General features: G+C 54.3%; 5 protein-coding genes across 5 annotated transcripts in view; 3 read left to right on the top strand and 2 right to left on the bottom strand.

Moving 5' to 3' along the window:
• Positions 1-433: 433 nt before the first annotated feature.
• On the top strand, positions 434-1,931 carry CCMA1212_000025 (Dihydrolipoyllysine-residue succinyltransferase; the record flags this gene model as incomplete). Its single annotated transcript, XM_073697511.1, has 4 exons — positions 434-667; positions 725-1,084; positions 1,178-1,570; positions 1,635-1,931. 4 exons carry the CDS (start codon positions 434-436, stop codon positions 1,929-1,931), a joined length of 1,284 nt encoding a protein of 427 aa, XP_073563682.1.
• Positions 1,932-5,821: 3,890 nt separating this feature from the next.
• CCMA1212_000024 (uncharacterized protein) lies at positions 5,822-7,820 on the top strand (the record flags this gene model as incomplete). The annotated part of the gene is made up of 4 exons (XM_073697510.1): positions 5,822-6,071; positions 6,138-6,817; positions 6,896-7,204; positions 7,275-7,820. 4 exons carry the CDS (start codon positions 5,822-5,824, stop codon positions 7,818-7,820), a joined length of 1,785 nt encoding a protein of 594 aa, XP_073563681.1.
• Positions 7,821-8,649: 829 nt separating this feature from the next.
• CCMA1212_000023 (uncharacterized protein) lies at positions 8,650-8,871 on the bottom strand (the record flags this gene model as incomplete). Its single annotated transcript, XM_073697509.1, has 1 exon — positions 8,650-8,871. The coding sequence occupies one exon, from the start codon at positions 8,869-8,871 to the stop codon at positions 8,650-8,652; it is 222 nt and encodes a 73-aa protein (XP_073563684.1).
• An 820-nt stretch (positions 8,872-9,691) lies between these two features.
• Positions 9,692-11,603, top strand: CCMA1212_000022 (putative ubiquitin carboxyl-terminal hydrolase 8; the record flags this gene model as incomplete). Its single annotated transcript, XM_073697508.1, has 6 exons — positions 9,692-9,781; positions 9,850-10,086; positions 10,162-10,272; positions 10,373-11,154; positions 11,219-11,452; positions 11,502-11,603. Exons 1-6 carry the CDS (start codon positions 9,697-9,699, stop codon positions 11,601-11,603), a joined length of 1,551 nt encoding a protein of 516 aa, XP_073563683.1. The 5' UTR covers positions 9,692-9,696.
• A 207-nt stretch (positions 11,604-11,810) lies between these two features.
• CCMA1212_000021 (Protein-lysine N-methyltransferase EFM5) overlaps positions 11,811-13,047 on the bottom strand; it is a gene marked incomplete at both ends in the record, with an annotated part of 1,349 nt that continues 112 nt past the window's right edge. The window contains 5 exons of the mRNA XM_073697507.1: positions 11,811-12,028; positions 12,105-12,176; positions 12,263-12,377; positions 12,494-12,610; positions 12,805-12,961. Of these exons, the coding sequence (XP_073563686.1) occupies positions 11,811-12,028; positions 12,105-12,176; positions 12,263-12,377; positions 12,494-12,610; positions 12,805-12,961 (679 nt within the window). The remainder of the gene's footprint in view (positions 12,029-12,104; positions 12,177-12,262; positions 12,378-12,493; positions 12,611-12,804; positions 12,962-13,047) is intronic.

The raw sequence follows: 13,047 nt of genomic DNA, 5'->3' as shown, positions 1-13,047 counted from the left end.
GCCCAGGGGTCGGCCGCTGGCCCGGAAAATTCACTTATAAAGAAAGACGCATGGCTTCTTGAATCTCGAGCCAGTTGAAAGAGAGAAGTTACAAAGCAAGCAAGTATTCGGTATCTAAAATCCTTGAGCAGCAGTATAGTTGAGCAGCAGTATAGTTGAGAGCATTACTGTTATAAGTCGCCTTCTACTCCAGTTTTCGAGGCTCGTTGCGGCTTCTTCGTGATTTCCTACCTAGTAGGCGTATAATACCCCTTAGTCGGCTATTGCCGTTTTATGCCTACACTATGACGCTTCTTTGCGCACAGTCCTTCTTTTCCCGATATGCATCTGCCGAGGATACATTTTTTTAATTACGCAGTATAACCGACTTCGACCTCTCTCCTTGATCCCCTCGACCACCACTCGCTCTTGCGCACCATCACGCTCGCCCATCATGCTGTCTCGAAGCATTGTCGCCGTCTCCCGCATGGCGCCGATGCGCCATTTGCGCCCGTCTCCCGTCTTCCGCCAGGGCCTCCCGAGCTTGGTACGGTACTATGCGGACAAGATCATCCAGGTCCCGCCCATGGCCGAGTCCATATCCGAGGGAACTCTCAAGCAGTTCTCCAAATCCGTTGGCGACTACGTCGAGCAGGATGAGGAGATTGCCACCATTGAGACGGACAAGGTGCGTTCCCATTGACCCGCTGTGACTCGAGCTATGCTCATTTTCCTGCGTCTACAGATCGATGTCGCCGTCAACGCAACCGAAGCCGGAGTCATCAAGGAGTTTTTCGTCAAGGAGGAGGACACCGTGACCGTTGGCCAGGACTTGGTCCGTGTCGAGACTGGCGCCGAGAAGCCGGCATCATCAGGAGAGCAGGAGAAGCCCAAGGAGGAGTCTAAGCCCCCTGTTCAGTCCGAGTCAAAACCGGCGGAACCAGAGCAGTCAAAGTCACAGCCCGAGCCCAGCAAAAGCGAGAAGCCTGCTCCCCCGCCCCAGCCCAAGGAGCAGCCTGCCCAGAAGCCCCAGAAGAAGAGCGAGCCCGAGCCTACTGCGGCATCGGGAGCTGCGCCGGCAGCTGGAAACCGCGAAGAGCGTCGGGTAGGTTTCCGGCCCCTTGACGTGATATCTTGGTTTTTTTTTTTTTCTTTTTTTTTTAAAAACTTCTAGGCCGTCTAACCAGAATTAATGCAGGTCAAAATGAACCGTATGCGACTCCGTATCGCCGAGCGCCTCAAGCAGTCTCAGAACACGGCCGCTTCTCTGACGACGTTCAACGAGGTGGACATGTCTAACATTATGGAGTTCCGAAAGCTCTACAAGGAGGAGATCCTCAAGAAGACGGGAGTGAAGCTGGGCTTCATGAGCGCCTTCTCGCGCGCTGCGGTGCTGGCGATGCGCGACATCCCCGCTATCAATGCGTCCATTGAGGGCCCCAACGGCGGAGACACCATCGTATACCGCGACTACGTCGACATCAGCGTTGCCGTTGCCACGGAGAAGGGTCTGGTCACCCCCGTTGTGCGCAATGTTGAGTCGCTGGACATGATCAGCATTGAGAAGGCTATTGCCGAGATGGGCAAGAAGGTCAGTAGTCGTAATGCTGCGTGCATCATGTGACAGTCATGGCGGCATTGCTAACTCGTCCCAGGCTCGCGACGGCAAGCTCACGATTGAGGACATGGCTGGCGGTACTTTCACCATCAGCAACGGCGGCGTGTTTGGTTCCCTCATGGGCACCCCCATCATCAACCTGCCCCAGAGCGCCGTCCTGGGTCTCCACGCCGTCAAGGATCGCGCCGTGGTCGTCAACGGAAAGGTGGAGGTCCGGCCCATGATGTACCTGGCCCTGACGTACGACCACCGTCTGCTGGATGGAAGGGAAGCCGTCCAGTTCCTGGTCAAGATCAAGGAGTACATTGAGGACCCCAGAAAAATGCTGCTGTAGGAGCTTTCACGAGCATCGGCCTGTAGATGGCTGTAAGCCCCATGATTAGAATGTACGAAGTAGTAGTAGCTGTTAATAAAGAGCACGAGAGAATCAATCATGGCTGCCTAGTGGTGCATAGGACGTTTGGAGGAAGGGGAGCTGCAAATACGAAGTCGCCGGATATTAATACAGCTGTGGTCAGTACGACCGTCTTACTCCGCAGTGGAGGTGATTCGGAGTTGACCGGTAGGTTGCACACACAGAACCCTGGATCACTCCCTGGCGAGGTAGATGGCTCTGATTGATATCCCATGCTCGTGATTCGCACCATGGAAGCTACACATCCAAGGTGTCCTCCATTCCTACGATTGAACCAGGATATGGAAACAGCGATAACCGAAGTCGTACATTTTCACGCACCAGCAACGGCAAGATTTCAACGTCCGGGGTTGTTGAGGTTAGCCGGCATAAACAACCATGTAGGAGGGCGACTAGATGCGATTGGACAGCGCAACTTCTTTCCCCCCTCCCCCAGCCAGCCCGTTAGGAAGACTTGAGGCAGAATGGGTGTCTGACTGCTGCTGGGATCTACAGGTACTTCCATGTAAGGCGGTCGGCGATAAAGCAAAGCAACCTCCCGTCCGCTTGGATGTCAAAGTGTGTGTGTGTATGCGTATGTGTATGCGTATGTGTATGCGTGTGCGTGTGGCTGGGTGTTCCTTCACCGTAGGACTTGGCATTATTACCTAGGTATTACCTACGGGGTAGACGAACCAATTACCATCACGGGTACTACAGGAGTAGAGGTATTGAAGCAAACATCACACACATCGAGCTCCCGCCGTACATACAAGAGTTTGTCAACCCCTCAGAGAATGAAAGTGTCAAAACACCGGCGGGTGAGTCAAAACACCGGCGGGTGAGTCAAAGCACCTCCCGGAACTAGACGGACATTATTAATCCACCAGAGAACCCGAGAAAGGGAAGCAACCAGGATCCGGCAGGTGATCGCGATCCGGGGCGGGACCTCGTGGGATTTGCCGGGCAATGGTGACAATAATAATCCGCGGACTCCATCATCTCCGTCTCTTGTACGAAGTCGTTGCTACACCATGTAGCCTAATTGATTTTTACACGCGCGCGGGACATCGGACGAGTGATTGTGCTCGCTGCTGGCCCTGTGGCCTCAGACATCGCCCGCACTTGCGGTATTGCTGTTGCCTTCGTATTCTGTATTTACCTCTGTTCCTGTTGCGAAGCAGCAACTTGACCACGTCCTGGATGCAGAAATCCGAACTGCCCTTACTGGCCATTAATAACCCTAGCCTCGAGAGAAGAGAAGAGCCTTGAGAGTGTGGGAAGAAGCCGCCAATCGTGGCTGCAGGGCTGTGGGGGAGAAGGCTGGCTTTGCTGGTTCCATCGGACCAATCGATGCGGACGCAGCTTTCCACGGTGATTGGGGTCACGCCACCATCCCGGCAGTGGACGAGTGATTCGGCTGCATCTACGGAGAAAAGGGTAGCAGTGCAGTACACACGAAGTAGTAAGTAGTAGCCGTCGAGCAGTTTCTCGGGCAAAAGTTGTGTGGCCAAGGTTAAGTAAGAAGGGGAAAGGTGAATGTCGAGAAAAGCGAGGCGCACGAGGCCGCCTTTGCATCACCTCTGCTTTCTTCAAACAATATCTCCCAGTGTTGATCGTGTAGTTAATACCTGAGGTACAAGTCACGTCACCGTTAAGATGGAAACGAAAAGAAGAAGCATAAGAAGAAGAAAAAATAAGCAAAAGATTAACGGCAACAACCCATGTCCATCAGATGACCCAGTCGCAGACATGGGTCTATAGCAAAAAGGTGCGCCAAGATGGCCTCAAGTGGGGAGCTCCAGCTGTTTTAATCCCAGCCCAGCCATTTCGTCACAGCGCTTTCGGTGGAGCAGCTGCAGACAAGCCGATGAGTTCGCGCTCTGATGTCCGATTCCACCTCCGGAATCACCGGGGCAAGAGGAGGAGAGGAAGAGAGAGAAAAAAAAAAATCTCGACGGGCGACGAAGAACGACAACTGGTGGGGGGAGGAGAGGGATCGAGATAGTTTTGACGGCAAAGTACGAAATGGCATCATGGATTGCCTGATTCATTTTCCGCGTGGCTGGAGGTTCTACCCATCCAGGTAAGGTATCAATCACTCTTACTTCACTCCGTACGTACCTTGCCTTACTCGCTCATTCATCGCTTGGGTACTGTAGCAGCTTCGATACGCAAGCCGCAACGCACGATAACACGCAACGCCCTTCTGTCGACGACGACGCTCTTCCAGATACCTTGTACGGTACTGTACTGTACCCCCAATCAGCAGAGCCTGCGTGTAAGTGAGGAGGGCGAGGTCGCATCGAGATGCGTGTGTCTGCGTTCATGCCCGGCGGGGGGTTCGAGGGATTGTCGTTTGTCGAGTCTCGGTAAAGCTGTGTCATTCGCAGCCTATCAGCAGATGCGCCTTATTGCCTAGATTGACAGATACCTTACCTTACCTTGCCCTAGTAGGTACTATAGGTGCGATAGTAGCAAGCAACCTCTACGATGGAGCGCCGGGTTTGTCAGACAGACTGACAGCCGAGATGCCGCAGAAGCGTATTCCTGCAGAAGCACTAGTAACAAGCATCAGTTGCCGGGCGTCCCCCCCAATAGGCAAGCAAGGGTTCTCCAGACGAGCGAGTTGTTGCGTCATGGCACTGCGTTCGGCTGGCCCCAGGACAACCTAGAGGCTATCGCTGCTTGTGCTGCTATTGCCTATTTCCGCTTGCTCGCGGCTCTGTTTGGCACCTTCAGCTTCGCATGTGACGGGAACGCCTCGCCTTGCGCCACTTTTTGGCTGCAAGATGGAGATGGAGGATAGTAGTAGTGGTAGTAGGAGGAGGAGGAGGAGGCGCTGTTTAGACATTCTGCAACGCTCCGCATCTGTTCATCGTTCGATTGACTTAGCACCTACCTATCTACTTACCAGGTACCTAGTTAGCTACTCACCTACCTTAGTCGTGCTCGTTGCTTGTGCTTGTGGCATGTATGTACATGCTAACACGAAGCAATGCCGGGCGTGGAATGGATGCCCAGCTCCCTCATAGACGCAAAGCCCGGCAACCGTTCCATCCTCACCTCACCATCCGCTCCCGAAGTCGCTGCATGAGGAAACGCAGCACCCCCACCTGGCTCATCCGAGGGTGGAGACGAGGTGTTCTTTTTTTTTTTTCTCTCTTTTTTTTTCTCTCTCTTTTCCTTCTACTATTCCCACTCATGCTTCTTTGGTGTTCTGCCTGCTACGTACCTACCCTTGGCAAGCTCCGGGTACGCCTCCAGACCGTCTTCTGGGCACGACTAACGAGGCGCGAGGCTCGGAAGCCTCGGAGCTCAACCTCATCTTTTCTTCTGCTACCCACAAGGCCAGCGTGCTGTCGGCTTTGTATGTACTTCGTACCCTTGGCCTTTCCATTCTCGCATGACGGTGACCATCGCAGCCCTGGCCTCATGTGCCGCTCAGGTCCCGCCGGCGGGATGGAGCGGCTTCGACAAGCTGCCGTTTTGCTGCCTTTGCCTCTTGCTTTAAAAGACAAGCCACCCACCCGCCCATGACACTTGAGGATTCCGGGGCTCTCTTGTTGTTTCCAGTAGCTTTTGCGTATTTGACCTGGTCGAGCAAGCCCTCCCTCTCCTTCCCTGTCCATCTCTCTTCCCTCCTCCTCTTTTCTGGTTCCCAAGGCGTCCTTGCATGTATCGTCGTCCTTGATCCGTTGAACCTGCGCACTCCGGAGCTCGTATCATATAGTAGAGCTCTCCCCCGGCAACGCCCATTGAACGCCCTTTGTCGTTTCTCCTAGACCTTTGTGATTTCCCAGGGATCGCCTGCTGCACGACCAAGCTCCATGAAGTCAGCGGCGTCCGGCAGACAGCTCGCCAGCATTGCTGTGCTTGGCTTGAGCTTGGTGCTGCCCGTCCTCGCAGACAACAGCCGCCGGCATGGGGACGAGGGCATGGAGGGCATGGCAGACATGGCGCCGGACCAGCAGGACTCGGAATACCCTCCCACGTACTTTGCGCATCCGGAGCACGTCCACGTGCTGTACGCGCACATTGCGCTCATGACGGTGGCCTGGGTGATCCTGCTCCCCATTGGTAAGTCGTCCCGGTCGCACAATGCCGCAGGTCGTGTGAAACGGTCGGTTCCCTTTTGCTGACCAGAAGACGAAAAAGCCGTCGCCCTGTCGCTGGCCAAGTCGCGCTACGTCCTCGCATCGCAGTTCGTCTTCCTCGCCGTCCATGCGCTCGGCCTCATCCTAGGCACGGCGTACAACGCGCAGACGCCCGACCTGTATCCGAACAATGCGCACCACCCCATCGGCTGGATCATCACCTGGGTGGTTTCTGCGCAGGTGGTTGTCAGCCTGCTCCGGCGCGTCGGCGGGGCCTTGAAGGGGGCCGCGCCCACTAACACCGCCGCCGATCGGCTAGCCGAGGAGCGCCGCGCCTTCATCCCGCTCCCTAGCGGTAGAGCCGCCAGATACTTCGGCCACTACCGCCTGTCCAACGACAGCGGCCAGGGCTCCGAGCCGACGACGGAGTCGCTGCGCAGCAACTCGTTCTCGACGCTGGCCGACCGCGATGCCACGGAGCCTCATCTGGACAAGGAGCTGCACGACGACGATGAGGAGGACCTCGACGGCCCCGCCATGCCCATGCCCATGCCCATGCCCATGCAGACGCAGGCGCCCCGGAGCAAGACGGCGCTGATGGCCCTCAAGGTCGTGTCGTCGCGCGTCTGGAAGTACATTGATTTCGGATACAAGACGGTGGACCGCATCATCCTACCCTTTGGGTTCATTGCCTACATCACCGGCATCGCGACGCTTGGTCGACTCTTTGTAAGTGCCTACCTTGCATCTCTCTGCATTGGCGGAAGATTCCATCCATAGGCAAACGTTTACTGACAAGGATAATAGGAGGGGTCTGCCATCTTCAGCGGACTCGCTCACTGGATCAAGGGCGGCATCTTCTTCTGGATGGGCCTCCTCACCCTCGGCCGCTGGTCGGGAAGCTTCCACGAGGCCGGCTGGGCGTGGAACCTGCGTCCCCAGCGGAAGGCCGGCCAGCGATGGGCCCCATCTGCCGAGTTTGTCGAGAGCGCCCTCATTTTCATCTACGGCTCTACCAACATCTTCCTCGAGCACCTGGGCAGCACGGACGGTGTCTGGACCCCCAGCGACTTGGAGCACTTTTCCATCACCGTCCTGTTCCTCGGTGGCGGCTCGGTACGTCTGATGCGCAAACACTTGATTTCCATCATCGTCAAACCCGTTATACTGACTGGCATTGCGACAGGTTGGCATGCTCGTTGAATCGACTTGGCTGAGGGGCCTGCTCAACACGCTGGTGACCAGCAGCCAGCCCACCTCCGCCGACGAGAGCGCGGCCCTCGAGCCTCCGGAGACGTACGAGTTTTCCATCAACCCCATCCCCGCGCTCATCATCTTCCTGCTGGGCATGATGATGGGCGGCCACTCGCAGGAGACCATGACCGGAACCATGGTGCACAAGCAATGGGGCAACCTGCTGCTCGGCGCTTCTCTGGCCAGAATGCTCACATACGTTACCACGTACCTGAAGCCGCCCAAGTCTGTCTACCCCTCGCGGCCACCCACCGAGCTCCTGGCATCGTTCGGCCTCATCGCGGGTGGCATCATCTTCATGTATAGCGCTGCCGATACCATTAAGGGCATGATCCACTATGACTTGGAGCCAATGTCACTCTACACCATCACGCTGGGCTTCACCGGCTTGTTCATGTCCTGGGAGCTGCTCGTGTTGGCTCTCAAGGGGTGGGCAACCCGCAAGGAGCGCAACTCTCAGACTTCCGCTTATGCTTGAAAGAAAAAGAAACAACCCTCGAGTCCCTGCCCGTAAACGAAGGCGTGACTCGATTTCAGCATTTGGGGCATGCGTGCTTTAGGTCCGGGGTTTTTGACCTAGGCGGCGTTTCCTACGGTTTTCCTTTCTTTCTATACGGCCTTTACGCAGTTCTCTTTTACAAGATACCCATCATGATATACCGGGAGGTGGATTGGATACCCTTGGCCATTATGATACCACACGTTCATTTTCTTTTGCGATGGAGAATAGTGCTATGAGTACTGCTATGGGCAGTGTTTTACATGAGTAGTCTCAGGAGAGTAGTCTTAGGATAGGATAGGAGACGAGAGAGCCTTCCCAGCGAGGTCGTAATGATATATTCGATGAGGTACACGTTGAACCTGAACTCTGCCACATGTTGCCCATGATATTGCGTATTCTGTACTGCCATGCTGCCATTGTCAAATTCTCCAAGGCTGGTTTTTCAGCCCATTCAAGAGTAGCTTTTTGCGGTCCCTGAGATAGCCTACATCTGCTTGGCACATGAAACTAAGAGCAGTGGCTTCAAGGCAGGCCAGAGACGGAACTCGATAGCCAGCACTCCACAGTCACGCCATTGTAGAGCCCTATGGAAGAGTCCATACCAAAAGTGCCTGCGCCGTGGACAGCTTGATGAGCGCCTCTGGCCTCTGGGGCGTGTGTTTTGCGGGCAAATGTCACCTAGCACTAAGGCTTTGCATGAGAATCTTGTCCGCCGGTGCTAGAAGAAGACCACGGTGAGAATAAGAAGGAAGAAAGCAACTTACCGTGACGATGAACCACATTCCTGTTTTCTTCTGCTTCTGCTTCAGCCCCGGCGGCCCTCTGCAGCCTTGAGGACGGCGTCCTGCTGGGCAGGGGAGAACTGGGCGGCGCCCTGCTGCAGCGCGTGGACGAGGAACGGCACCGAGTCGGCCTTGAAGTCGTCTGCGTTGCGGACCTTGTCGAGGTCCTCGGAGAGTTCCTGGGTGAGTTTCTGGAGGTAGAGGGAGGAGAAGGCGGGTTTGGTGTGGCTTGCGTCTTGGGGCATTGCGAATGTTGTTGTTGTTTATTGCTGATCTTGTGAGTGAGTGAGTGGTGACGAGAAGAAGAGTCTGCCTGTTGGGGTTTGAAGAGGAAAAGGGGTTTGCTGTTGGAGTTTTGTTATTCGGGATTGGAATGGTTGAGACGAGTGAAGAGTGAGAAAGCCTCTTATCTGGTAATCCGGGTGATGACAAAACGGCTACCGATTTTGTTAGCGCTTTGGGGGAATTGGCTAACGCCTCGATTGTCTTCACCAGAGAATCAATCAATTGATGTACATGCAACAGAATAGAAACAGTTTCTACACGACTATACTTGAATAAGGCACTGCAAGTTCATGTCAGTATCTTGAATCTCACTCTTACACCCCTTCCGTGGTGCCGATACAGCACTGCTAGTAGCTCTCTGTCAGCCTGCGAATGAGGCAAGGCACGCACTTCTATTATAGCGCATCGACGAGATCGGCACATGTCCCCCCACTGTCTGAAAGGTGAACAGCACTTTATTGCCCTTCAGCCGAGTTAATGCGCGTGCCCAAGCAATCCGATTGTTCAAGTACCGACTTCTTCGTCCTGCATCCTCGATCATCATTACCATCGCCTTTACCGCCGACAGACCCTCAGCCTCATACTTGTTTCTTTCCAATCAACTCCGCCATATCCCTTTCGGTATAGGTATCTTTTCACAGTGCATCCTCCCGCATCGGTCGCTACTTCTCGACGATTAGTATTTCCTGGGGGGCGGCAATCCAAGCCCTTTGGCTGCGAGGCGCGTCGAAGCCGGACAGAATCGTCACCATCATCACCATTTCCACTGCCATTCCACAGCCGCCATGGCCACACGACCGACGACTCCCGCATCCCCCAAGAATGCCAAAATCAAGTCTCCTTCGCCGGGATGCCCCGTCTTTGGCTGCGGTGCGTGTTGAAGCTACAATCAAGCCAATTATAAATCAATCGATCAACACTGCTGACTGCCTTCCCAGAGCATGTCCAGATCCTCCTGTGCCAGAGCCAAGAGGTCATGAACAGCTCCATCGCGCACTACAAGATGATACTCCGCGGCATCTTCGATACGACTCCAATCCTTTCTCAGACATCGACAAACCAGGAAGGCCGCCCCGTCACTTCCCTTACCTCGAATTATCTGTGCCTGCAATGCCCGGTTACCCTGAGCGAGGACGACCGACTGAAACATGGCACGGAGAAGCTGCACCGATTCTGTACGTAGCAGCTCCGATGCGGCCGACGGAAATGCCGCCTTGACTTGGACAGTTTGCTTACAATCGCAATTGCAGATGTCGACTCTCGCACGGGTGCCCTCTACTGTCAGATATGTGACGACTTAGTCTGGGACCCTACGTTGGAGGAGCTCCGAGTGCGGAAGATAGGGACCGGGACGTTTTCAAGTATGCATATCCCCCCTTCAGCCACTTGACGAGGTGTCTCCCCAAACTTTGTCAATTGGCCTTCTTTCTATCGGCTCGCCACTAACCTGCCTTTTATCAGCAAACCGAAAACGAAAGCATGACGAACTGTTTGCCGAATCATCCAAGGAGGACCCTCGCATCATCTCAGCCAACACAACCGTCGCCTCGTGCCGCGCGAGCGGTCTACGCGGCATCTACAACGCAGGGGCGACCTGCTACCAGAACGTCGTGCTTCAGAGCTTCCTCCACAACCCCCTCCTGCGCAACTTTTACCTCAGCGACGGGCACCAGAGCAGCGAGTGTAGCATCTCCCACTGCTTAAGCTGTGCTATGGACGACATGTTCCAGGATTTTTACGCACTGGAAAGCACCAACGGTTATACAGCCGCCAACATACTGTCTGGGTTCTGGATTTCCGAGAAGAAGGCGTTTGAAAACCTCGTGACAACCAAGGAACAGGATGCCCACGAGTTCTTCCAGTTTTTGGCCGAGGAACTTCACGAGCGAAACGGCGATGGCAAGAGGCCGCAAAGCGGGAGCGAGCATACGTGCAACTGTATCATCCATCAGACGTTCTACGGCAAGATGCAGACAACCACAACCTGTCAGAACTGCCACAACTCCACGCATGCGGTTCAGTCGTTCCTGGATCTCAGCCTTGGCGTCGACACCTTGGCACAGAGACGAGCCAAGAAAACCGGACAGAAGTTGCCTGCGCTTACGTTGGGCGACTGTCTGGATGAGGAGTACGTCAAGTCGGACAAATGCGAGTACAGGTGCCACAAGTGCGCATCGATACAGCAAGCGCGGCGGCATACCAGCATCAAGCGTTTGCCCAACGTGCTATCTATCCAACTCAAGGTAAGCTCTGTCTGTGCTATGGGGAAGATGTTATGATGGATCCACCATTGACACCTTTCTGCAGAGATTCGAGTTCAAGCAGGGAAAACACGACCGGGCTGCGTCAAAGATTGACAATCCCGTGTCGTTTCCCTTGCAACTCAACATGCTTCCTTACACCAATCGGGCTCGCAACCGCGACAGTCGGGAGAACTTGGAACTGGAGAGATCCTGCACGTATGACCTCTTGAGCGTTGTCGTTCACGTCGGCGAGATTGAAACTGGTCACTACGTGTCGTACTGCCGTGTTGGAGATCAGGTATGGCTCATCTTATCCCCGCTAATGTCTGCTTTGCTAACACTCTCAGTGGTTCAAATTCAATGACCACAAGGTAGAGCTGGCCCGGGTGTCCGATGTCCTCGGTGCTCAGGCGTACTTGTTGTTCTATATCATCCGGTCTCTCGCCTAAAGTAGGCATCATCATCCATCCACCAGATAAAGGCACACTATCCACCTTCGCCAGGCTGAGGGATGAGTTGGCACGCATTGGAGCATATCACCGCAACTCATCAACAGAGCTATGCGGCACGGTAGGAACGGCACTCGTCCTACCTTGCGCGTCCACCAATTCCGTTAAATGACAAGACTTGAGAAATAACCTGGTGGCATCCTCCCTTCAGCGCCACTTCCAGCTGGGACACTCAAAATTGGCATAGCAGTAGAACTCGTTGCTTAGGCCTCTTGTATGTTTGGGCTCAAAAGCAGTTGTCTGGATACCCAGAGCCCGATATAGCTTGAGGATCAGAGCTTCCATTCTCTCTCCAGTACAGACAATGAGACGAGGTGGCGGTCCGGTACCGCTCGGTTTGAGGAGCCAGCGAACGGTCAAGGCGGCTACGGCACAGGATGTGAGGGTTAGCTTGCAGACGTCGGGGAGAGGTATCAGTGTTGAGGTACGAGGGGTCGTTACCTTTGGTCTGGCAGTCTTCGCTCAGGAATGGCGGATCGCAGATGATTCTGTCGATGGAACCTTTCAGATGGCCTAGTGCACACCACGAGGTTATTACAGAAGCTTTGAGGCAGCGAGATTTGTGAAATATTGGAAGATGATTGTTGGCCTCGTCATACCTGGCAATTTAACCGGCTGTTGGAAGTCATAAAAGGAAAACTCTGGAAACACGCCGAACCGATTGTCGTGCTCCAGGAGCACCAGTTTTGGTTTTTCATCATCGCTTTTACTCCGCTGCAGCAGGTAGAGCAAAGGTGAGAGGGGGGAAATATTAGCACATGTCAACAGGTATGCACGAACTATACATGGTGGTGTCGTGATCAACAGCGTGGTTATCTTCTGCTACTCACCAATATGTTCTTGAGGGCGACAAAGACGCTCGGCGCTGAGACGACGCCGATGGTCATGTCACTCGTGGCATCTCTGAGCAGCTCCGTCGCGAGGGTATTTGCAGTTTCATCCGAATACTATGTTTGTTGCCGCTCATATCTCAGTAATTGACTCAATCACAAAGAAAACTTCCGCCTTGCATGAAAAACAGAATGGGCCCCCGTATAATTCAGTGATATACACGTCGAGACCCCAATAGGTACTGAGGTGAGAATGAAGGTCAAAGTCGAAGAAGGAAAAAAAAGAAAGAAAAAGAAAAAGGAGGGCGTACCCAGAACTGAGACTCGTTCCAGTCCTCGGCAAAGGTGTCGATGGAGAGCAGGCTGTTGCTCTCCGCCTCGGCCTGGAGTTTCTGGAACTTTGCCTGGTGCTCTTCTCGTTCTGCTTCGAAGGCGCGGAGGGCCTCGAGGGCGTGGGAGGAGAGGGTGCTGTTGTGTCATGAATGAAAATCATTCAAGCTGGTGTCAGTCTTTCTCACCACAACTTCTTGTTTTCTTTCATTTATTTATTTAAT

Source organism: Trichoderma ghanense (assembly GCF_004382785.1).
Source record: "Trichoderma ghanense strain CCMA-1212 chromosome Unknown scaffold_0, whole genome shotgun sequence".
In the NCBI taxonomy this organism is placed as follows: Eukaryota; Fungi; Ascomycota; class Sordariomycetes; order Hypocreales; family Hypocreaceae; genus Trichoderma; species Trichoderma ghanense.
Note: the sequence above shows the minus strand (reverse complement) of the source record. Positions and strands in the feature narration are given on the sequence as shown.